Below are 24,571 nucleotides of genomic sequence, written 5' to 3' on the forward strand. Positions count from 1 at the left end.
CAACACCTTTTCCATTTACCACTGGGAGGTTTTACCTGTTCCTTTTATTTTTCGTTCCCCTTAGCTTTCACTCTCTACCTTATATGAACTTGTTCTTGTTTCTCACTCTAGGTTTTTCTATCTTGCTTTGTACTTTCCTTCCCCTTGTTGGCAATGTATTGCGGGTTCCCCTCTGATTCTTCAAGAGGTACAAGAAACCCCTTGACGACCTTTTAGGGAGTTAGGTACGAGGTGGTGTTTTTAGTTGTGCAGCTAAGGCCTTTCTAGTCTGTACAGGGACTAGTTGCATGTAGGTGCCACATTTGCCATGTGTGAGTGTCTAAAATTCATAACAGCAGCATAATATAAGGAAAGAGAGCCTGATTCCTATGATGCATCACTTGCTAGGCTGTGTGCAGTAGTTCCAATACAATCAGTGTTTTATCAGCAGATTATCACTAGAGGACTAGGTTTCACATGTAGACCAATCAGGCAAATGTGTGTTATCCTGCCCCATCCACAGCAGCGTGTAAACAGGAAGCTGCCTATCAGGGGTGTGGGTATCTGCATCTATAACAGGCAAACAAGAATTCTATCAAATCTACACCAAGCAGTCCAGTAAGTGATACATCACTGGAATCAGGCTCCCTCTATCATGGTGCTCTCAAATTACTTGGCAAAAACCTACTGACAGATACTCTTTTATGAGCAATACTTCTTAATACACTGGTCATATTTAACACATGGCTTGTCTTTCTCCAACCTAGTAGGAGACATTACAGATAGCGATGATGATGATATCATCATAGCACCGGAACCATTATTTCCTTATAAATCGGTATGTAATAAGAACCTTCTCTTATTATTATTCCTTAAATATAGCGTATAATAATATTGTCTTGTATTATCATGATTCTGTACTTCACTCAGCCTTCATCCAGGATTCGGGTGGAGGTAGCTTCGCTAACTTTAGACCCATGCTCACATGTGGCGACTGATAAATCAGTAGAGAGAGTGTTTGTGGAGTTTCATTTTCCGGGTGTTCCCACTGAAGAAACAGAGACCCCTTTATCACTTCGCAAACCTATCCACGGTGAAGAGATATTCTACCATTTCAGCAAAGGTTAGAACAACATGGTGATGAATGTACATGTTAAAAACCCAAACATTAGATCTGAACACTTGGAAATCATTGCTATCGTTGCCTAAACTGAATGTCTTCTCTTCACAGTAATCCATCTTGATGGTGAAAATCATGCGGATCGTAGACGATTCCTCTATTTGCTCCTATTGGGATCAGACACTGGAGAAAAAGTCAGGTGCGGGTCTTCATTTTTGCCTGTGCTGCATTGTGTTGTGTTTGGTCACTTTTTGTATGGCTTTAGGCATGTGGTGTGTAAAACATGAAGGAAGCTCTTTAGATTTGGGTATTGGACAACACAGTACTTATGCAGCAGGTACCCCTTTCCTAGTTCTGACCTTCAAAAGGGGGCTGTGTGATACTGTAAAGTTTAAACATACTAAGATGATACTAAAATGAACATCTTCTGGTCTTTATTCCGATTAACGCCTACTGAGTTTCTCGAGTGCCCAGAAGAACCTTTTATTTTCTGTAGACCCATATGAATGTACATGTACAGTGCCTTGCGAAAGTATTCGGCCCCTGGAACTTTTCAACCTTTTCCCACATATCATGCTTCAAACATAAAGATACCAAATGTAAATTTTTGGTGAAGAATCAACAACAAGTGGAACACAATTGTGAAATTGAACTAAATTTATTGGTTATTTTAAATTTTTGTGGAAATTCAAAAACTGAAAAGTGCAATATTATTCGGCCCCTTTACTTTCAGTGCAGCAAACTCACTCCAGAAGTTCATTGTGGATCTCTGAATGATCCAATGTTGTCCTAAATGCCTAATGATCATAAATATAATCCACCTGTGTGTAGTCAAATCTTCGTATAAATGCTCCTGCTCTGTGATAGTCTCAGGGTTCTGTTTGAAGCACAGAGCGCATTATGAAGACCAAGGAACTCAACAGGCAGGTCCGTGATACTGTTGTGGAGAAGTTTAAAGCCGGATTTGGATATAAAATGATCTCCAAAAACTTTAAACATCCCAAGGAGCACTCTGCAAGCGATCATAGTGAAATGCAAGGAGTATCATACCACTGCAAATCTACCAAGACCCAGCCGTCCCTCTAAACTTTCATCTCAAACAAGGAGAAGACTGATCAGAGATGCAGCCAAGAGGCCCATGATCACTCTGGATGAACTGCAGAGATCTACAGCTGAGGTGGGACAGTCTGTCCATAGGACAACAATCAGTCATACACTGCACAAATGTGGCCTTTATGGAAGAGTGGCAAGAAGAAAGCCATTTCTCAAAGATATCCATAAAAAGTGTTGTTTAAAGTTTGCAACAAGCCACCTGGGAGACACACCAAACATGTGGAAGAAGGTGCTCTGGTCACATGAAACCAAAATCGAACTTTTTGGCAACAATGTCAAACGATATGTTTGGCGTAAAAGCAACACAGCTCATCACCCTGAACACACCATCCCCACCGTCAAACATGGTGGTAGCAGCATTATGGTTTGGGCCTGCTTTTCTTCAGCAGGGACAGGGAAGATGATTAAAATTGATGGGAAGATGGATGGAGCCAAATACAGGACCATTCTTGAAGAAAACCTGTTGGTGTCTGCAAAAGATCTGCGACTGGGACGGAGATTTGTCTTCCAACAATACAATGATCCCAAACATAAAGCAAAATCTGCAATGGAATGGTTCACAAATAAACGTGTCCAGGTGTTAGAATGGCCAAGTCAAAGTCCAGACCTCAATCCAATCGAGAATCTGTGGAAAGAGCTGAAAACTGCTGTTCACAAACGATCTCCATCAAACCTCACTGAGCTCAAGCTGTTTGCCATGAAGAATGGGCAAGAATTTCAGTCTCTCAATGTACAAAACTGATAGAGACATACCCCCAGCGACTTGCAGCTGTAATCGCAGCAAAAGGTGGCGCAACAAAGTACTAAGTTAAAGGGGCTGAATAATATTGCACGCCCCACTTTTCAGTTTTTGAATTTCCACAAAAATTTAAAATAACCAATACATTTTGTTCAACTTCACAATTGTGGTCCACATGTTGTTGATTCTTCACCAAAAATTTACATTTGGTATCTTTTTTTTTTTTAATTCTTTTTATTAAGTTTAATATAACAGAGCATATAAACAGTACAATTAGGCAAATCATATAACAATACCAATGCCCAAGAACCCTAAGGCTACTTTAACACTAGCGTCATACGACGCACGACGCAATGCGTCGTGTCGATGTACCGATGCACGCTGTGAAAAAAAAGCACAACGGGGGCAGCGGATGCAGTTTTACAACACATCCGCTGCCCCATTGTAATGTCCGGGGAGGAGGGGGCGGAGTTCCGGCTGCGCATGCGGTCGGAAATGGCGGACACGACGCACAAAAAAACATTACATGTAACGTTTTTTGTGCCGACGGTCCACCAAAACACGACGCATCTGTTGCACGATGGATGCGACGTGTGGCAATCCGTCACAATGCGTCGCTAATACAAGCCTATGGAGAAAAAATGCATCCTGCGGGCAACTTTGCAGGATGCATTTTTTCTCAAAAATGACGCATTGCGACGTGCGCCGTACGACGCTAGTGTGAAAGCACCCTATCCCTCCCAGTCTCACCCGAACTCTTCTCTGCGTGCACTTATTATTTGAGTTGTATTATGGAATTGGTGTATGACCACCTAATCGCTGCATTAGATACCACTGGATATTCTCAAATTGAGCTTGTAGTTTTTCTTTAATCCCCAAAAGAAGAGATGGAATAAAGAGAGACCATGTATTTAGAAATTTCCCGGACAATCTTTCCTTACTGGTCAACACATCCAACCAATCCATTTTGAAAAGGAACATAATCTTAGTGTGTATAAGGGATTGTGGTGGTATAGTCGGACTCAACCAGTGGTGCAATATGCTTTCCCTAGTTGCCGATGCCCAAATCGTGAGAGTAGCTTTAATATGTTTGGGTAATTTAAGTTGGGTTTCTTCCAGAATATTAAAAATAGCCCACTGTGGTGTGAGTGAAAAGATAATCCCACACATCTTCTGTAGCTCCGCATGTATGTTGCCCCACAACTCTTGTATTTTTGAACAACTGCACAAATGATGGTATATATCAGTGTTTCGTGTTTTACATTTAGAGCATGAATAAAGAGTTGAAGGAGACATTTTAGATGGGATATATGGGGTAATATAGGCCCTGTGTAATATCAATAGAGCCATATCCGTATAGCTACTGTATGCCAAGATCTTTGTGCTGCAGTGGCATCGAGAAAGTCACCCGTCTCAAAGCCTGGAATGTCTTTTGACCATTTCGCTAATCCGGTATCCCTCCACTCCCATGACCATCTTTTGCGTAATAAAGAGTAAATGCTACTTGTGGATGCCGGCTGTGAACTTGCATTCCTGAGAAAACCATCCATGCTATTCCTCCCATCCCCCATTTGACAAGCATTTTTGTACCAAACTACGCGCCTGGAGAAAGAGAAAAGGATTGTTATTAAACTGCGGGAAGCGTTGCGATGCTATATCAAAAGAGAGCACAGAAAATCTAAAGTCCATTAAATCTATTGATTGTGTGCATCCCTGATCTGCGAGAAATCTATAAGACGAAGGTGGAATGCCTTTTAAGAAACCAGGATTACCTAAAAATGGTTGAAATGGGGATAGCCCAGTACGTAGTTTGCAAAGTCTTCTACATGGCCTCCAAGTCAGTATTGTTTGCCACAGTGTCGAGTGTTCCTGGACCTCGGTCAAATGCAATATAGCTGGCAATGAGATATGTGAACATAATTGTTGTTCTAGGCTGATATTAGCAAAATGAGAGACACCCCGTATCCAGTCTATGGCGTATCCAAAATTAGCTGCAAAGTTATACCTGCCTATATCTGGGAAGTTAATTCTGCCCTCTGCCCTTGATGCCTGCAATTTTAATAGTCCTATGCGTGTCCTGCCCATATTACCCCAGATAAACTTCCGAAAAGCTGTGTTTAACAGTTTAAGATCTGCTCGGGAGAGTAGTAAAGGAAGAGTCTGAAAAGCATACATCAATTTAGGAAATGCTATCATTTTAATCAAGTGGCATTGACCTGAAAAGGATAATGTGAAATGCTTCCAAGAGTTTAGGAGACTGGTTATTGATGATATTAATAGCCTATAATTGATTCCATATCAAGTGGACGGGTCTGCTGGGAGCTGTATACCCAAGTATTTAATAGACTCTTGGCTCCAATGAAATGGGAATAAGGGATCCCGCAATCTCCCTGATCTGAAGAGTGCTAAGGCCCCGGATTTGTTGTAATTGATTTTGAAGCCTGAACACTTGCCAAAATCTTTCAGAACCATTATGGCTGGAACTGCCTGGGCTGGGTTAGCAATGAATAAAAGTATATCATCAGCAAAAGCTGAAATTTTTATTGAGGTAGCTCCGACCTTTATGCACTCAAATTCCGTAGAGTTCTCAGGAGTGGGTCCAGCGCCAAATCAAACAATAGGGGAGACGACGGGCAGCCCTGACATGTACCCCGTTGAATTTCAAAAGGACTTGACATGGTATTTTTTATGGACAGCCTGGACACCGGGTCTTTATAAATTGCTTTAACAACATTGCAAAACCATGGGCCAAAATTTCTGAATGTTAGTAAATCATGCAGATAGTCCCAGGCTACCCTATCAAATGCCTTATCGGAATCCAGGCTGCCCACAATGGTTTTCATATGTCTATGCAATCTACTGTAAGATATGGCTCCCAATGCCATTCTAATGTTATATGTAATAGATTTACCATGTACAAATCTAGTTTGCTGGGGTGTAATCAAATTTGGAATTATTTTTTGGATTCTATCTGCCAAAATTTTTGTGAAAATCTTGAAATCAGAATTAAGTAATGAAATAGGTCTGTATCCCTCAACTTGCATATGGTTTTTACCCGGTTTTCGAAGAACAATGATGACAGCTTCCTTAAACCGATCCGGGAGACAACCACTTTTGACTATATTATTATACAACTCACATAGATGGAATGCTACAGGGGTTCCCAAAATTTTATAATGTTCATTGCTGAACCCATCCGGGCCAGGGGCTTTGGATAATTTTAGAGTGTTGACAACCTGAAGAACTTCTGTGGGAGTAATAGGGGAGTTAATAGCCTTCCTTTCGTCCTCTGTGAGTGTCGGCGCTAAATTGTTTATTAGGAATTTCTTGTTTTCTCCCCATCCTTTGGCTCTGATTTATATAACTCACCAAAGAATGACCTAAATTCAATCACTATCTCATCTTTTATTAAGATGGGACCGTTTCGTTGGTGTATTTTATGTATTCTCGTGGCCGTCCTATATGGTCGCGTGAGGGATGCAAGTACCCTCCTTGGTTTGTTACCCCACTTGAAGTATTTATGTTTTTGGTAGTCCAGATTGTACATGGCCAAATCATGTGCCAATGCGTCTGCTTCCTCCTTGGCCTCTAAAAATTCCTGTTTTGTTAGTGGTGTATTGTTTGATTTAAATTCTTTATATGCTTGGGTTAGTGATTTTTGTGTTTCTAGTGTTCGTTCCATTAATTTTTTCCTTTTATGACTGACGTAGGAAATAATCTGACCCCTCAGCACGGCCTTAGAGGCCATCCAAAATAAATGCATCTTCCCACGAGAATTGGAGATGTTTTTAAAGTCGTCTGACTGATATAGATATGAGGGGAACTGCCACCTTCTTTCTCGATGTATTGGGTTTGTTAAACTAGATTTAAATGTTACTGGAGCGTGATCTGATATATGAATGTTTAGAATATCCATCTGCAATACTAATGGTAATAGTGATGAATGTAATAACCAACAGTCAATCCTAGTGTGCGAGTCATGTACATGAGAGTAATCTCCCTCTATTGGGTGCTGTATTCTCCAAATGTCCACCAAATCCAAATGGTCCGACAGTGATTGCATACAACTCCCCTGAGCTGTTTGTTGCGTTGTCCACGTCTTAGATCTGTCCATAGGCATCACAGACCTCATTAAAATCACCTCCCATTATGGTCTGAGATGTATCCCACCCCGCTATGTTCTCTAATATTTTAGCTTGGAACTGTGAATCAGGAGTGTTAAGGTACCGTCACACTCAGAAACGCTGCAGCGATATAGACAACGAGCCAATCGCTGCAGCGTCGCTGTTTAGGTCGCTGGGGAGCTGTCACACAGACAGCTCTCTCCAGCAACCAACGATCAGGGGAACGACTTCGGCATTGTTGAAACTGTCTTCAACGATGCCGAAGTCCCCCTGCAGCACCCGGGTAACCAGGGTAAACATCGGGTTACTAAGCGCAGGGCCGCGCTTAGTAACCCGATATTTACCCTGGTTACCATTGTAAAAGTAAAAAAAAACACTACATACTCAACTTCTGATGTCTGTCACGTTCCCCCGCGTCCGCGCTGCTGCTCAGAGCTTCCTTCACTGAATGTGTCAGTGCCGGCAGAGCACAGCGGTGACGTCACCGCTGTGCTTTGCTTTACGGCCGGCGCTGACACATTCAGTGCAGGAAGCTCTGAGCAGCAGCGCGGACGCCGGGGGACGTGACAGACATCAGAAGGTGAGTATGTACTGTTTTTTTTACTTTTACAATGGTAACCAGGGTAAATATCGGGTTACTAAGCGCGGCCCTGCGCTTAGTAACCCGATATTTACCCTGGTTACCATTGTAAAACATTGCTGGAATCGTTGCTTTTGCTGTCAAACACGACGATACACACCGACCTAACGACGAAATAAGGTGCTGGCCTTCTAGCTCCGACCAACGATATCACAGCGGGATCCAGATCGCTGCTGCATGTCAAACACAACGATATCGCTATCCAGGACGCTGCAATGTCACGGATCGTTGTCGTTCTCGTTGGAAAGTTGTTCAGTGTGAAGGTACCTTTAGGGGCCTAAATGTTAACCAGACTAAAGCTCATCCCCTCTATCATAATTCTAACAAGGAGAAACCTCCCTAGTGGGTCTTCCAGCACATCAAGGACCTCGTGGTTAAGGCATTTGTGGATTAGTATAGCTACTCCCCTCTGCTTTTTTGAGTATGATGCCTCAGTACACAGGGTGTATTTCCTACTATATAGGGACAGGTGACTATCCTTTATCCAGTGTGCTTCCTGTAAAAAAATAATATAGAAATTTTTCTTTTGTAAAAAGTTCACTACCTTTTTCCTTTTGATTGGTGAGTTTAACCCATTAACATTCCACGAGCACCAGTGTAGAGAGCGAATCGTGGATTCCTCAAAATTTGCCTGATCAGTCATTAACCCACCCCCATACGCTTAAATATTTGATCAAAATTCAATAGGTGTAAATGAGTTTCCCACCAAACTCCTAAACCAAGAGTATTATGTTTGTACACGTAGAGACCCTCCCCCCTATAACCCCTAACAACTTAAACTTCTTATCTGTAACTTCATTGCTCAAGAGCAGAATGAGCGAAACAAAGAAAACAAACATACCCCAAAAGGGGAAATAAACAAGGTCATAAACAGCGCGACATTACCAAAGTCAATCAATCTGAATCAGCATCCTTAGTTCAAGTGTTGCCAAGTTCTGGTTGCATTGGCTGGGGATCCCCCTGATGAAATTTCAAGGCCTTTATCAGGTCGTCAAAAGTAGTAGAGCGTCGGGTGGTTTCGTCAAACTCAATTTGACAGGTGGGCACGCCCCTATCAGAATGTATCAAAGTGTGTAACCCCACCCCTCCCCTGTCTTCTGACAGCAGCTGTGTGACTGCTCCCCTCCCTTTTTATATAGTTTAATATTATTATCACTGTATTTGATACAGTGTTTATTATCCCAGTAGTTGTTTTATATTAGATTAATGTGCTGTATTAGTTTACCCTTGTTTGATAAGCCTGTGATAGTAGAAACACAGGCTCATTCTCCCTATCACAGTGTTTAATATTGTTAATACAGTGTTTATTATCCCAGTAATACACAATGTAAGAGCCCCGTGATATTTGGCTATGTCTGCAAGCAGCATTTTACACAAGATTCAGGAATCCTGCAAGAATCACATGCCATGTCATTTGTGTCTTAGATTAGTATTAGATGCTCATATGTAGCTGTTTTGAGAATAAGGGCATTGTGTGTCTTAGAAACGTGAGTTTCACATGACAGACATATGCTCATATAGCTGTTTTGAGAATAAGGGCATTGTGTGTTTTAGAATCGTGAGCTTCACATGACATCTCGCTGCTGTCAGCAGCTGTGTGCCTGACCCCCTCTCCCTTTCTGAGAACCCAGACAGCTGATCAAAACACAGAAAGCTTTATCAGAGATTTAGAGTCTGTATAATTATCGGACTTCAGTATCGCTGTAAGCTGCAGACTGCCCATTTGATAATAAATTGCTATCAAAGTGTCAGCAAAATGTATTAAATTGATTACTGTTACTCTTCCAACAAATTGATAATAATATCAAAAGTGTACCAACAATATTTATTCTTTTATTGACATTTTCATAAACCTATAGCCCCAATAATATTTATTTGACCAGCAGATAATTAATTAAAATCGCATAAAGCGTTTTAAATAGACATTACACCAAAATCATAGTGAATCAAAATGTATTAAATTGATTACTGATACTCTTCCAACAGGAGATACAAACATTCCACTAGCTAGCAGCTGTTAAAATGTATCTGTACTGATCACTAACCAGACAGCCAGGCTTTCTGTGTTGGAGATACAAACATTCCACACAAGCAGCGTTAAATAGACATTACACCAAAATCATATACTGTTACTCTTCCAACAAATTGATAATAATATCAAAAGTGTACCAACAATATTTATTCTCTTTTATTGACATTTTCATAAACCTATAGTCCCAATAATATTTATTTGACCAGCAGATAATTAATTAAAAACGCATATAGTTCAGCGATAATGTCAGGTGTTGGACAGACATTTATCAGTTTTTCATACGTATCACAGAAAGATTTTAGCGTGATCTGTGCGAGTTTGCGGACATATGTATATTCTGTGATTATGCATCATTATTTCATACTGTGATTCTCATTTTATGAGCTTTATAACACAGCAGACTGATTTACGGACGTATTATGTATAATTATTAGTTAATTGGACAGTCATTTATCAGTTTTTCATACGTGTCACAGAAAGATTTTAGCTTGATCTGATTTAAAATCATATAGTTCAGCGATAATGTCAGGTGTTGGACAGTCATTTATCAGTTTTTCATACGTGTCACAGAAAGATTTTAGTTTGATCTGATTTAAAATCATATAGCTCAGCGATAATGTCAGGTGTTGGACAGTCATTTATCAGTTTTTCATACGTATTACAGAAAGATTTTAGTTTGATCTGATTTAAAATCATATAGTTCAGCGATAATGTCAGGTGTTGGACAGTCATTTATCAGTTTTTCATACGTGTCACAGAAAGATTTTAGTTTGATCTGATTTAAAATCATATAGCTCAGCGATAATGTCAGGTGTTGGACAGTCATTTATCAGTTTTTCATACGTGTCACAGAAAGATTTTAGTTTGATCTGATTTAAAATCATATAGTTCAGCGATAATGTCAGGTGTTGGTCAGGCATTTATCAGTTTTTCACACGTACCACAGAAAGATTTAGCATGATCTGTGCGAGTTTGTTGGCATATTAGAAAAAGTACATTTGTATTAATTTTATTAGATTGTGGAAGAATTTTATTGACATTTTCATAAACCTATAGCCCCAATAATATTTATTTGACCAGCAGATAATTAATTAAAATCGCATATAGTTCACTGATAATTGTTACAGTATTTTATTTTCCTGATGGTACTTTTGTTCGTGTATTATCGGCGTCTTCTTCAGTTGTGATTCTTACCTTTCTATATAAATATGGGTAAATGAATTGTCCAGTGCCAGCATAATTTTTCAGCGTGTCCAGGGGCTGTGTTTAACTATCCTTTTAGAGTGTCTAGTAGTTTATATTCTTTGTCTGATATATTTCTACACAAAGCTTCAAAACTATTTTGTAATTTATAATGTATCACAGTAGTTTCATATGAAGTTACATCTTAGGATCTGTTCAGACTATTGTAATATCTGTAGCTTAAAATAGAGCCAAATAGCTACTTTCAAATCCGGACATGCACCATTGATTTTAATGGGTCTAAGGGGATTCTATCAACACATAATAGTTATGGAAAGAATAATGCTACAGAATTGGCCGCTCCAGTTATAAAACAAAAACGATGAAAATTATCCTTGATGATAATGTGAAAAAGGCTTATGCATCGGGTTTATGGATCTCTACAATAAACACCATGTGTAGAAATTTGGTTCTAGAACTTGTTGGATTAGTGAATATAATAACGCTTGACATATTTTATAACATACAGCTAGTGATTCTTGCTTTTAACCTGTATGTAACTGGTTAACGTTACTAATACCCTCTAACATGGGGTCATGGTTCTGCATTTTCTGAAGAGCTGAGCTTCATCTCCATCTTTCTTTAATTCTACATTATTTTATCACATATTAATTTCACAGCTGTCTGTGCTGGCTATTTACACACAGCCTTCTTGAATTCAATGTTTGTAGATTTTTCTGTCATGGAAAAAACAAAACAAACAAAAAAAAAAAAAACGTGTACAAAGTTAAAACATAATTAAAATAAAGAATAATGACCTAGCTTGTTGTTTGGACGTTATTGTAAAATCATTTATTGTTTCTACTACTTGGCAATTGTTACACTCTGTTATTTTTATTTATTTATTTATTTATTTTTATTTATTTTTTTTTTCCTTGGATTTTGTTAGTCATTACAATTATTTTTGCTTCCAAGATAGGGTTTTAGAGTCACCAAGTAACATAAACATGCAGACTCCTGAATATTACAATTACAAAACATTCAAAGTTTGTTTCTCCACTTTTTGCAGATAATAAATCTTAATTTCTTTATAATTTGACTTTTAGTTATAGTTTGTTTCAGCTCTTTGTCGTTCTATGTATACCGTAAATTTTGCTTCCTTTCAGCGAATAATATAAGACAAATTATTTTTATACAAAGACATCTAACTTATGTATACTTTTAAAGCTTTGTTACGTTTCTATCCAGGCTACACCATGCTGTGTAACATAAATACATGTGGTCTTGTAGTATGGTTTTTGGTTTCTCTGAACTGCCGCAAACAAAACATATAAGGTAGTACGGCACAAGATGTGAGCGTACCCGCAGCTCGCTGAGCATTACCGCTGCACTCATGGCCACTTCTCTTTGCAGCTTCTGAATGTACACTATTCTCACCCATGGAGAGTTTTCCTTTAAAAATATGAATATTATTGAATATAATGTTTTACATATGTTACAGTATTTTATTTTCCATGCAAAAATCCATCTGTATGTTGTGTGTTTGTTGTGTGTGTTGCATGTGTTGTGTGTGTATGTTTGTTGTGTGTGTTGCATGTGTTGTGTGTGTTCTGTATGTTGTGTGTGTATGTTTGTTGTGTGTGTTGTATGTGTTGTGTGTGTTCTGTATGTTATGTGTGTTGCATGTGTTCTGTATGTTGTGTGTATGTTTGTTGTGTGTGTTGCATGTGTTGTGTGTGTTCTGTATGTTGTGTGTGTATGTTTGTTGTGTGTGTTGTATGTGTTGTGTGTGTTCTGTATGTTATGTGTGTTGCATGTGTTGTGTGTTTTGTATGTTTTGTGTGTTGCATGTGTTGTGTGTGTTCTGTATGTTGTGTGTGTATGTTTGTTGTGTGTGTTGTATGTGTTGTGTGTGTTCTGTATGTTATGTGTGTTGTGTGTGACTGCATCCATCCCCGTTCTGCAATTCTCCTCTCTCTTTACAGAACCATAAACTTATAATGGCAAAATGTTGATGCCTCCATCAGCACAAAGATGGATTTTTGCATGGAAAATAAAATACTGTAACATAGGTAAAACATTATATTCAATAATATTCATATTTTTAAAGGAAAACTCTCCATGGGTGAGAATAGTGTACATTCAGAAGCTGCAAAGAGAAGTGGCCATGAGTGCAGCGGTAATGCTCAGCGAGCTGCGGGTACGCTCACATCTTGTGCCGTACTACCTTATATGTTTTGTTTGCGGCAGTTCAGAGAAACCAAAAACCATACTACAAGACCACATGTATTTATGTTACACAGCATGGTGTAGCCTGGATAGAAATGTAACAAAGCTTTAAAAGTATACATAAGTTAGATGTCTTTGTATAAAAATAATTTGTCTTATATTATTCGCTGAAAGGAAGCAAAATTTACGGTATACATAGAACGACAAAGAGCTGAAACAAACTATAACTAAAAGTCAAATTATAAAGAAATTAAGATTTATTATCTGCAAAAAGTGGAGAAACAAACTTTGAATGTTTTGTAATTGTAATATTCAGGAGTCTGCACGTTTATGTTACTTGGTGACTCTAAAACCCTATCTTGGAAGCAAAAATAATTGTAATGACTAACAAAATCCAAGGAAAAAATAAAAATAAAATAAATAAATAAATAAATAAAAATAACAGAGTGTAACAATTGCCAAGTAGTAGAAACAATAAATGATTTTACAATAACGTCCAAACAACAAGCTAGGTCATTATTCTTTATTTTAATTATGTTTTAACTTTGTACACGTTTTTTTTTTTTGTTTGTTTTGTTTTTTCCATGACAGAAAAATCTACAAACATTGAATTCAAGAAGGCTGTGTGTAAATAGCCAGCACAGACAGCTGTGAAATTAATATGTGATAAAATAATGTAGAATTAAAGAAAGATGGAGATGAAGCTCAGCTCTTCAGAAAATGCAGAACCATGACCCCATGTTAGAGGGTATTAGTAACGTTAACCAGTTACATACAAGTTAAAAGCAAGAATCACTAGCTGTATGTTATAAAATATGTCAAGCGTTATTATATTCACTAATCCAACAAGTTCTAAAACCAAATTTCTACACATGGTGTTTATTGTAGAGATCCATAAACCCGATGCATAAGCCTTTTTCACATTATCATCAAGGATAATTTTCATCGTTTTTGTTTTATAACTGGAGCAGCCAATTCTGTAGCATTATTCTTTCCATAACTATTATGTGTTGATAGAATCCCCTTAGACCCATTAAAATCAATGGTGTATGTCCGGATTTGAAAGTAGCTATTTGGCTCTATTTTAAGCTACAGATATTACAATAGTCTGAACAGATCCTAAGATGTAACTTCATATGAAACTACTGTGATACATTATAAATTACAAAATAGTTTTGAAGCTTTGTGTAGAAATATATCAGACAAAGAATATAAACTACTAGACACTCTAAAAGGATAGTTAAACACAGCCCCTGGACACGCTGAAAAATTATGCTGGCACTGGACAATTCATTTACCCATATTTATATAGAAAGGTAAGAATCACAACTGAAGAAGACGCCGATAATACACGAACAAAAGTAGCATCAGGAAAATAAAATACTGTAACAATTATCAGTGAACTATATGCGATTTTAATTAATTATCTGCTGGTCAAATAAATATTATTGGGGCTATAGGTTTATGAAAATGTCAATAAAATTCTTCCACAATCTAATAAAATTAATACAAATGTACTTTTTCTAATATGCCAACAAACTCGCACAGATCATGCTAAATCTTTCTGTGGTACGTGTGAAAAACTGATAAATGCCTGACCAACACCTGACATTATCGCTGAACCATATGATTTTAAATCAGATCAAACTAAAATCTTTCTGTAATACGTATGAAAAACTGATAAATGACTGACCAACACCTGACATTATCGCTGAACTATATGATTTAAATCAGATCAAACTAAAATCTTTCTGTGACACGTATAAAAAACTGATAAATTACTGTCCAATTAACTAATAATTATACATAATACGTCCGTAAATCAGTCTGCTGTGTTATAAAGCTCATAAAATGAGAATCACAGTATGAAATAATGATGCATAATCACAGAATATACATATGTCCGCAAACTCGCACAGATCACGCTAAAATCTTTCTGTGATACGTATGAAAAACTGATAAATGTCTGTCCAACACCTGACATTATCGCTGAACTATATGCGTTTTTAATTAATTATCTGCTGCTCAAATAAATATTATTGGGACTATAGGTTTATGAAAATGTCAATAAAAGAGAAATATTGTTGGTACACTTTTGATATTATTATCAATTTGTTGGAAGAGTAACAGTATATGATTTTGGTGTAATGTCTATTTAACGCTGCTTGTGTGGAATGTTTGTATCTCCAACACAGAAAGCCTGGCTGTCTGGTTAGTGATCAGTACAGATACATTTTAACAGCTGCTAGCTAGTGGAATGTTTGTATCTCCTGTTGGAAGAGTATCAGTAATCAATTTAATACATTTTGATTCACTATGGTTTTGGTGTAATGTCTATTTAACACGCTTTATGCGATTTTAATTAATTATCTGCTGGTCAAATAAATATTATTGGGACTATAGGTTTATGAAAATGTCAATAAAAGAGAATAAATATTGTTGGTACACTTTTGATATTATTATCAATTTGTTGGAAGAGTAACAGTAATCAATTTAATACATTTTGCTGACACTTTGATAGCAATTTATTATCAAATGGGCAGTCTGCAGCTTACAGCGATACTGAAGTCTGATAATTATACAGACTCTAAATCTCTGATAAAGCTTTCTGTGTTTTGATCAGCTGTCTGGGTTCTCAGAAAGGGAGAGGGGGTCAGGCACACAGCTGCTGACAGCAGCGAGATGTCATGTGAAGCTCACGATTCTAAAACACACAATGCCCTTATTCTCAAAACAGCTATATGAGCATATGTCTGTCATGTGAAACTCACGTTTCTAAGACACACAATGCCCTTATTCTCAAAACAGCTACATATGAGCATCTAATACTAATCTAAGACACAAATGACATGGCATGTGATTCTTGCAGGATTCCTGAATCTTGTGTAAAATGCTGCTTGCAGACATAGCCAAATATCACGGGGCTCTTACATTGTGTATTACTGGGATAATAAACACTGTATTAACAATATTAAACACTGTGATAGGGAGAATGAGCCTGTGTTTCTACTATCACAGGCTTATCAAACAAGGGTAAACTCTAATACAGCACATTAATCTAATATAAAACAACTACTGGGATAATAAACACTGTATCAAATACAGTGATAATAATATTAAACTATATAAAAAGGGAGGGGAGCAGTCACATAGCTGCTGTCAGAAGACAGGGGAGGGGTGTGGTTACACACTTTGATACACTCTGATAGGGGCGTGCCCACCTGTCAAATTGAGTTTGACAAAACCACCCGACGTTCTACTACTGTCAAAGATCCATTTTTTTCCTGACATACTGAAATTTAGGACCGTAGGGCACTGCAACACAAAACGGATGTTTTTGTCCACCTGAATTTTGCAGACACTGTTGAAGGCCCTGCACCTAGCTGCCAAAGTGGCCAAGTAGTCCTGGAAGAGAATTTTGTTGTTTTTGTAGAACAGGGATTGTTTCCTCCTGTATGCTGACAATATGCGTACTTTATCCTGAAAGTCAAGGACACTAAAGATGACCGGTCGTGGTCTGTCTCCTCCTCCTCTTGGGGGTCCCAGCCTGTGGGTGCTTTCAATGGCCATTGCTCCTGATGTAGGTAATATGTCCAGTGTTTTTGGCAGCCATTCTGATGTTATCTTGACCAGATCAGAAGGAGGGATTGATTCTGGGAGGCCTATTATTCTTAAGTTGTTGTGGCGAGACCTATTTTCAAGGTCATCCACCTTGTCCAAGAGACCCAAGATATCTTTCTCTTTATTATCTAGTTTTTCCTTAAGGGCCTTAGCAGCGTCCTCCAAATCTGAGATTCTCTGTTCAGCTTCTACCATACGTGATCCCTGGGCATTAACTTGTGAAACAATTGTGTCCGGAGAAGTTTGGAAAGCTGCCAATCTATGATCTATTTCAGGAATTAAACGGTCTATGATGGCATTTGCAATGGACTGTGGGATTTCACCAGTGACATCAGGGGTTTTTGTTGTTGGAGGGGTGCTTATCTGATTACGTGTAGAGCCTCTGCCAGTCTTGGTGTTCTTGCCCACAAATTTATCCATAATATTTCAGATGCTGGTAATAATGAGTATAGAAGTCGGCAATGTCGCTTATATTTATTGATTACATCAGTGTCTGAGTTTTTCAGAGTTTTAGGTGAATTCTAGATCAGTACCTGCTGCCTCCTGCATTGCAGAACAAATATTGCCACCACTTCTCTGTAATAGTCACTAAGAGAATACCGCATCGGATATGTGGCTCCTCCCCCTTAATCTCCTTCCTGACTTTATCTTATACCGCCGGTCCATTGCACTTCTACTCCTTCGGATGCTGTCCTGCATTATTTCAAAAGCGAAGGAGATCAGCCCAGCCTGGATCCACCACAACTAGGGTCTGCGTCTCCTAGCCAAGATGGCACCGACCCACGCCCACCCTCCTTTCAGCTTCCACCGCCAGCAGCTAGAGACCGCCGCAATCTTCTTCTGTCTCAGCTGTTGTGAATTCTGCTCTTGGGCTCCCTCCGGTGGTTGTAAGTGGTAGCGCTGCTGTCTCTGAATCGCAGCATTTGTCAGGTGTGTTCACTTTTTGCAATTTTGACTGGGCTATTTAGTCTTGCTTCACCCTTTAGTCAGTGCCAGTTGTCCATTGTTGCTGGAGGATTCACATCCCTGCCTGGTCTCTTCTGCTTTGCAGTTCATTTCAACAAAGATAAGTTCTGGCCTTGATTTTTGCTGTCCACATGCTGTGGCCTTATTGTTCAGTTCTTTTCCATGTTTTTGTCTTGTCCAGCTTGGTCTGTATAAGGATTTGTTTAGCCAAGCTGGTATCTCTGGAGATGCAGATATACCCTCCATGTCTTTAGTTAGCTGTGGAGATTTTGTATTTTCTGTGGTGGATATTTTCTAGTGTTTTAATACTGACCGCATAGTACTCTGTCCTATCCTTTCTATTTAGCTTGAAGTGGCCTCCTTTGCTAAATTCTCATTTCAGTCTGTGTATGTTTTTTCCCTCTCCTCTCACAGTCAATATTTGTGGGGGGCTGTCTATCCTTTGGGGATTTTCTCTGAGGCAAGATAGTTTTCCCTTTTCTATCTCTAGGGGTAATTAGTCCTCCGGCTGTGTCGAGATGTCTAGGGAGTGATAGGTACATTCCACGGCTACTTCTAGTTGCGGTCTTAAGTTCAGGGTCTGCGGTCAGTACAGGTACCACCTTCTCCAGAGTACGTCTCATGCTGCTCTTAGGCCACCAGATCATAACACTCAGCTCACCTTCCTCCGGTGACCGCCAGGTATGTGTCCTTCAAGCTGTGATTTGGTGTGCCTCCTTGTGCTTCGGGAGGTTGTGTGGAGTTTGCCTCCCCCTCCGTCTCCTGCTTCTGGGGCCTGGCTGTGTGTGGCGCTGCGTGTGGCGCTGCCTGTGCCTAGTGACTCCGGGGTAACCGGAGAGCTGGATCCTCCGATGTGGATCCTTATCTGAGCTTTATCTTAGCTGTCCAGTGCCTCAGCATGGGTGATAGGGTCGGATTATTCCCCTGCGGCCTGGGAGCTCTCTTACAAAGCGGCCATCATCAGGCTCCACCTCACGGAAGTCCCACATTTGGTATCTTTATGTTTGAAGTATGATATGTAGGAAAAGGTTGAAAAGTTCCAGGGGGCCGAATACTTTCGCAAGGCACTGTACTAGCATGACCCTGTAACAATGAAATGATATACAAGCAGACTTTCTTTTAATGTTGTTTGTGACCACTGTGATTTGTAAAACTTTTTAGAAAATACATTGCACAGGTATAAGGTGAACCAAGATCTGGTTGGAGGATAGGTTGCAATAAGTATATATTAATGTATATTAAAATAAATGAACTTTTTGTTAATAGAAATGTTTTTCCTTTTATTTTTTCTGTCACTAGGCTAAAGTTTACAGTGGTGAGTGATCCAATGAATGAAGATGATGAGTGTCGTGATTTGGGATATGCCTTTCTAGACTTGCAGAACCTCCTAAGAAGAGCTGTAGATCCAGCAGAAGAAACCCTACAGGGTGAGGAAATATCTAAGTGACTTCTTCTATGTAAGCTCTGAATTTCCTGCTTGCTTTCACTGACCCATATTGGTTAGATGGAGTTATTAGGTTCAGTAACCAGTTTCCATCTCCTAGTGTCTGCTGCAGGTAGCCAAAAACTGTATTTCTTACCACTAAGGTCGGCGTCACACTGGCGTGTTTTACGGACGTATGAGAGGCGCAGAAAATACGGATTGCATACGGTACCATGATTCTCTATGGCCCTGCTCCTATCTGCCGTATTTTACTGATCCGTATTATACGGTCTTGTACGGCCTTAGAAAATCGCAGCATACTGCGTTTGTCAGCGTGTTGCGCAAAAAATCCGCCAATGAAAGCCTATGGGGGCGAGAAAATTACGGATTACACACGGACCATGCGTGTGACTTGCGAGAAAAGTTCCCACGGTCGAGTTCATATGAGTTCATCCAGCAGAGGGCGCATCACCGCGACTCGAGGTAACTATAGGACATTCCCCTGCATTCCATTCATTCACCAAATTTTACAGACAGGAGCACAGCTGCATTAGCAGAGCTCCTGGGTGTAAAATGATTTAACCCCTTCAGATAGATTTACAGCGTGGAACGTGACTGATCGACGGAAGGTATGGAATATTGTTGTTTGTTTTGTTTAACTTTATTTCAGATGACAAGGGTCTTCATGTGGATTGAGAGTATAATAAAATATTAAAACACCCTGTGTCTTTATTTCATTAAAATACTTTTTAATAATGTGTTGTGTGTGTTTTATTAACCATTTTATACTATTGGATTAATAATGGATAGGTGTCATAATTGACACCTCTCCATTATTAACCTGGCTTAATGTCACCTTACAATAGCAAGGTGACATTAACCCTTCATTACCCCATATCCCACCGCTACACGGGAGTGGGAAGAGAGAGGCCAAGTGCCAGAATAGGCGCATCTTCCAGATGTGCCTTTTCTGGGGTGGCTGGGGGCAGATGTTTTTAGCCAGGGGGGTCCTATAACCATGGTACCTCCCTAGGCTATTAATATCTGCCCTCAGTCACTGGCTTTCCCACTCTGGCGGAGAAAATTGCGTGGGAGCCCACGCCAATTTTTTCCGGGATTTAACCCTTTAATTTAATAGCTAGAGCTTCAAAATTTTACACACAGACACTTGTTACATTAGTAAAGAGGAATATGTAATAAAAAAAGGGATATGAGATGGTTTACGAAAATACGGACCGTATTTCCCTACGCTGAGTGTGATGCCGGCCTAAAGGTTATGTGAAAGAAGGTTAACGTTCTATGCCAGAATAGGCACGCTCTGACTTCACTTCATTATCTTCAGGTACCTTAAAAAATTAATCTGTGAATTTTGTATCTACAAGGTAAAAAAAATAAAGTGACAACAATACAATACCCCAAAATTCTAATACCTGGTTCACATAGGGAAGCTATGGTGTGGTAGCTGCTAATGAAAAGTTTAAAAAAAAATTATAAACTAATTTTGGACCTAGCAACAATTTCAATTACACAAAACTGTACTGCATCACATGTAATGCTCATCTATGTGATCTACAAGGGCTAGTATACGTTAGGGCTACTATTCATGTACCACAAGCTTGGTTTGGCTGTCCTTTTCCTAGGATTAGAATAATATATTTGTCTTAACACATGTGCCTGATCCATGGGCAGCATGTATCAGACAGTGAATATACAATTTCAGCTAAAATGCTGCAGCGTTTCAGAGAAGAACATAGTTGAAAGCTGCTGGGGATCAAACCTGACAAGAGACTAGTCCCTGGCAGCTTCTCCCGGCCCGCTAGCCCTGACTGACTGATCTCTCCCTGGTGCTCTTCAGACCATTTGGGGGCATCACAACCATGGTCCAGACCTCAATCACAGGAGAACAAAACTTTTAGGGCTCCTTTCCACTTGCGAGATAAACGTCCGTGTCTCGCATGTGAAAACCAAGCTCTGGCGCCGGCACTTGGGAGCGGAGCGTGCGGCTCCATGTGTTGCTATGCAGCCGCACGTTCCGCTCTGGAGTGCCGGCGCCAGAGCTTGGTTTTCACATGCGAGACACGGACGTGTTTCTCGCAATTGGAAAAGAGCCCTTACACTCCTTATCTATGAACTGCTTCAATATTTACGGCCACAAGTGTTTTCTCCCCATCCCACACCAATAATTCTTCTTCACGTCACTTGTCTTATCTATTGCATTATTCATGTCTGCTCTTGTGCATAAATATGCGACTCTTCAGATTTTGTGTTAGTCTATGCCTGATGAAGAGACCTGAGTAGTCTAGAAAGTTTATTATTTATTACCATCTTTTCAGTTAGCCATTAAAAGGTATAAACCACTGAAGATTCTCAAATCTTAATATTTTTCTATCTACTGGCTAAAACGGTACAAAGATATATGTTTTTCAGGTCTTTTCCTATACAGTACATGCAGAAAAGGAGAAACTTGTCAGTCATTGGCAGTGGTCAGGGAGAAGCAGCCGGGGCTCCACCTGTGAAACTAATTTTGTGTGTGGCTGAAATACCTGGCTGAAATTACAGTCAGTGTCTGATACATGCTGTCTGAGGATCAGGCATGATTCAGCTGTCAGATTACCTTTAAGGTATTTTAATTTCATATATTGCACTATATTTGGCTTGCATGAGAACTATTTTTTTTTTTTTTTTACTTTAATTGTGCAAAACAGAGTCACCGACTATATTATCCAATGCAGAGAAATGCAATAAAAAATGGTATTCTGAGTGTTAAAAAATCTTTAACAGAAAAGACTGAGTGTCATTGAATGCCATTATACTGTCTTTTTTTCTTTTAGTTTTGGATATATCTGATCCGAGACAAATAATTGGGGCTCTGCGTGTAGTGATAGAAGCCAAAGAAGCAGCAAGGGTTGTCTACCGAGAAAGAAGAATGAAGTCTACATGCCGATCATCACCTTCGATGATAACAAGTCACGTGCTCTGAACACTTGTACAAATCGAATTCCATACAGAAGATCTAGCCAACATTATGTGAACAGGAAAATTGATGACTTTAAAGCTAGGGATGCACAGCGATTGTTGCCCTGACAGTCATCGCACGACCAAGGCTTGCTCGGTGCTGCTGCTAAATCGCAGCAAGATAGAAGTAAAGGGAGTCGAAATGTGACACCTACAATAAAGTCACAAGAAATTCAACTGAGTCTGACTTGCTTGTCGTGGTCACGGTAGTATAGGTGCCACAGTTACAGCACCATGTAAAAGGAGTGGTGGAACTACTGTGCCGTGGTCCGAGGAGAGCCTGGAGGGGCATAACTAGGTGAGCACCTGACAATTCACTAGAGCCCCTGATGGTGGGATTAGGCTTGGCTCCCGATGAACACCAGGTGCTACTCCATGACAGACCACAGATGCACAGCGGCTGACCTACAAGGGACTGGTAGCAGCAACGGGCCATAGGGAGGGACAGCAGATGCAGGCAGGCACTGAAAGAACACAGGAACCACGGATACAGACGGGTCCGGCTGGTAGACAGATAGGCACTGGCAGATGCTGGCTGATCAATAGAGGCACTGGCAGGTGTGGGCTGGGCCAGCTAGTATACAGATGAGCACTGGCAGGTGAGGACTGGACCGGTTGGTATATAGATGAGCAAGTATGGGCAGAGAGGTACAGGACAGGTAGACTGACTGGTGAGTACTGGGGACCTGACAACTATCAAGCATGCTATGGGCTAACTAACCACTTTGTTCAGGCACCTTCATGCTGGAGGAGGTGCCGTATTTAGGTGTCCCTCAGCTATTGGCTGGGGACACTTTAGGACGGCGCGCCCTAAGCACACTGCCCGGGGATCTCGCACCCCGGGCGGCAGCCGATACGGAGGAAGTGCTTAATGGGGCTACAGCAGTAAGTAAGCCGGCATCTTAAAGAGGGGCAACATGCAGGGACACCGGCGATACACACCGCAATGTAGCAGTGGTAAAAGTTGTCATCTAGACTTAGCCTAAAAGAGAACTGAACGTGGCTTGGAAGAGCTTAGCTTTGTGGCATGAATCTAGTTACAATAAAGATCCTTGTCTGTAGTCCTCATGTAACAATACACTATAGGACTCTCCAAGAATAATGGTCATCACACTATAACTCTTATTATTCTATATTGCGATGCAATGTTGAACTTATGTTGTTTAATCTGTTTTGCAGTTTTCAGTTAATGAGATTCTAGGTCTTCGGGACGGCCTGTGGGGGGGGGGGTTACGTGGTGCTCTGCTTACATATTCATCTATGATAGGTCACTGATCCTTCAGTGACCTGCTCCCTATTTTACATATTGCATATCATATTGTGGGGTTAAACATTATACTATAGGGGGGTAAAGAAAAAAAATTGAATCGACTTCATCCAAATGGCGACTACACAGTACCATCTATCGGTACCAACAAATGCTACTGCGCAAGCACCACAGATGCCATTTTGCTAGAGAAAATTTTTTTGGCTCCATCAAAATGGTGGCGCCTGTGAAGTAGCATCTTTTGCATTCTGGGGCCATTTTTATGGAGCCAAATTTTTATTTTCTCCAGCAAAATCGAAACATAATAGATGCTACTGTGCAGGTGCCATTTGGATGAAGATATATATATTTTTTTACACCACGATAGTATAGGAATAAAGCATAAATTCATATAGGCATATTAGGCATTGTATCATGCCATAGCATAGGCGCCGCCGTAGGTGCCGTTTTGATGAAATTTAATTTTTTTTTGCATCCCCACAATAGTATATTTAGTATGTAAAATATTGTAATGGCACAGAATGTGCCTGCATTACTCTTTTCTGTTCCCCACACGGATGGACTCTTCTAAGTTATCCCTATATAACAAGCTCATGCCTTCATATGCTGTATTTCAGTGATTCAGGCTACTTTCACACTAGCGTCGGTACGGGCCCATTGCCATGCGTCGGCCCGACGTACCAACGCATGCTGTGAAATAAAAGCACAACAGGGGCAGCCGATGCAGTTTTTCAACGCATCCGCTGCCCCATTGTAATGTCCGGGGAGGAGGGAGCGGAGTTTCGGCCGCGCATGCGCGGTCGGAAATGGCGGACACGATGCACAAAAAAACGTTACATGTAACTTTTTTTGTGCCAATGGTCTGCCAAAACACGACGCATCCGTCGCACGACGGATGCGACGTGTGGCCATACATCGCAATGCGTCACTAATGTAAGTCTATGGGGAAAAAACGCATCCTGCAGACAACTTTGCAGGATGCGTTTTTTCTCCTAAACAACGCATTGCAACGTATTCCAAACGACACTAGTGTGAAAGTAGCCTCAGATGTACTGCGACCGTGTGATGAAGACGGGACGGGTCGAAACGTCTTCCTTATTTTGCCGTTAATCTGTTTTCAA

The 24,571-nt window shown here is 40.1% G+C and overlaps 1 protein-coding gene across 1 annotated transcript in view; it reads left to right on the forward strand.

The window, feature by feature from the left end:
* RPGRIP1 (RPGR interacting protein 1) overlaps positions 1 to 23,376 on the forward strand; it is a 96,007-nt gene extending 72,631 nt beyond the window's left edge. The window contains exons 21-25 of the mRNA XM_077281005.1: positions 747 to 817; positions 862 to 1,102; positions 1,211 to 1,298; positions 19,045 to 19,172; positions 22,000 to 23,376. Coding sequence (XP_077137120.1) covers positions 747 to 817; positions 862 to 1,102; positions 1,211 to 1,298; positions 19,045 to 19,172; positions 22,000 to 22,148 — 677 coding nt within the window. The 3' untranslated portion in view covers positions 22,149 to 23,376. The remainder of the gene's footprint in view (positions 1 to 746; positions 818 to 861; positions 1,103 to 1,210; positions 1,299 to 19,044; positions 19,173 to 21,999) is intronic.
* The last annotated feature ends 1,195 nt before the right edge of the window (positions 23,377 to 24,571 follow it).

Source organism: Ranitomeya variabilis, chromosome 1 (assembly GCF_051348905.1).
Source record: "Ranitomeya variabilis isolate aRanVar5 chromosome 1, aRanVar5.hap1, whole genome shotgun sequence".
Taxonomy (NCBI): domain Eukaryota; kingdom Metazoa; phylum Chordata; class Amphibia; order Anura; family Dendrobatidae; genus Ranitomeya; species Ranitomeya variabilis.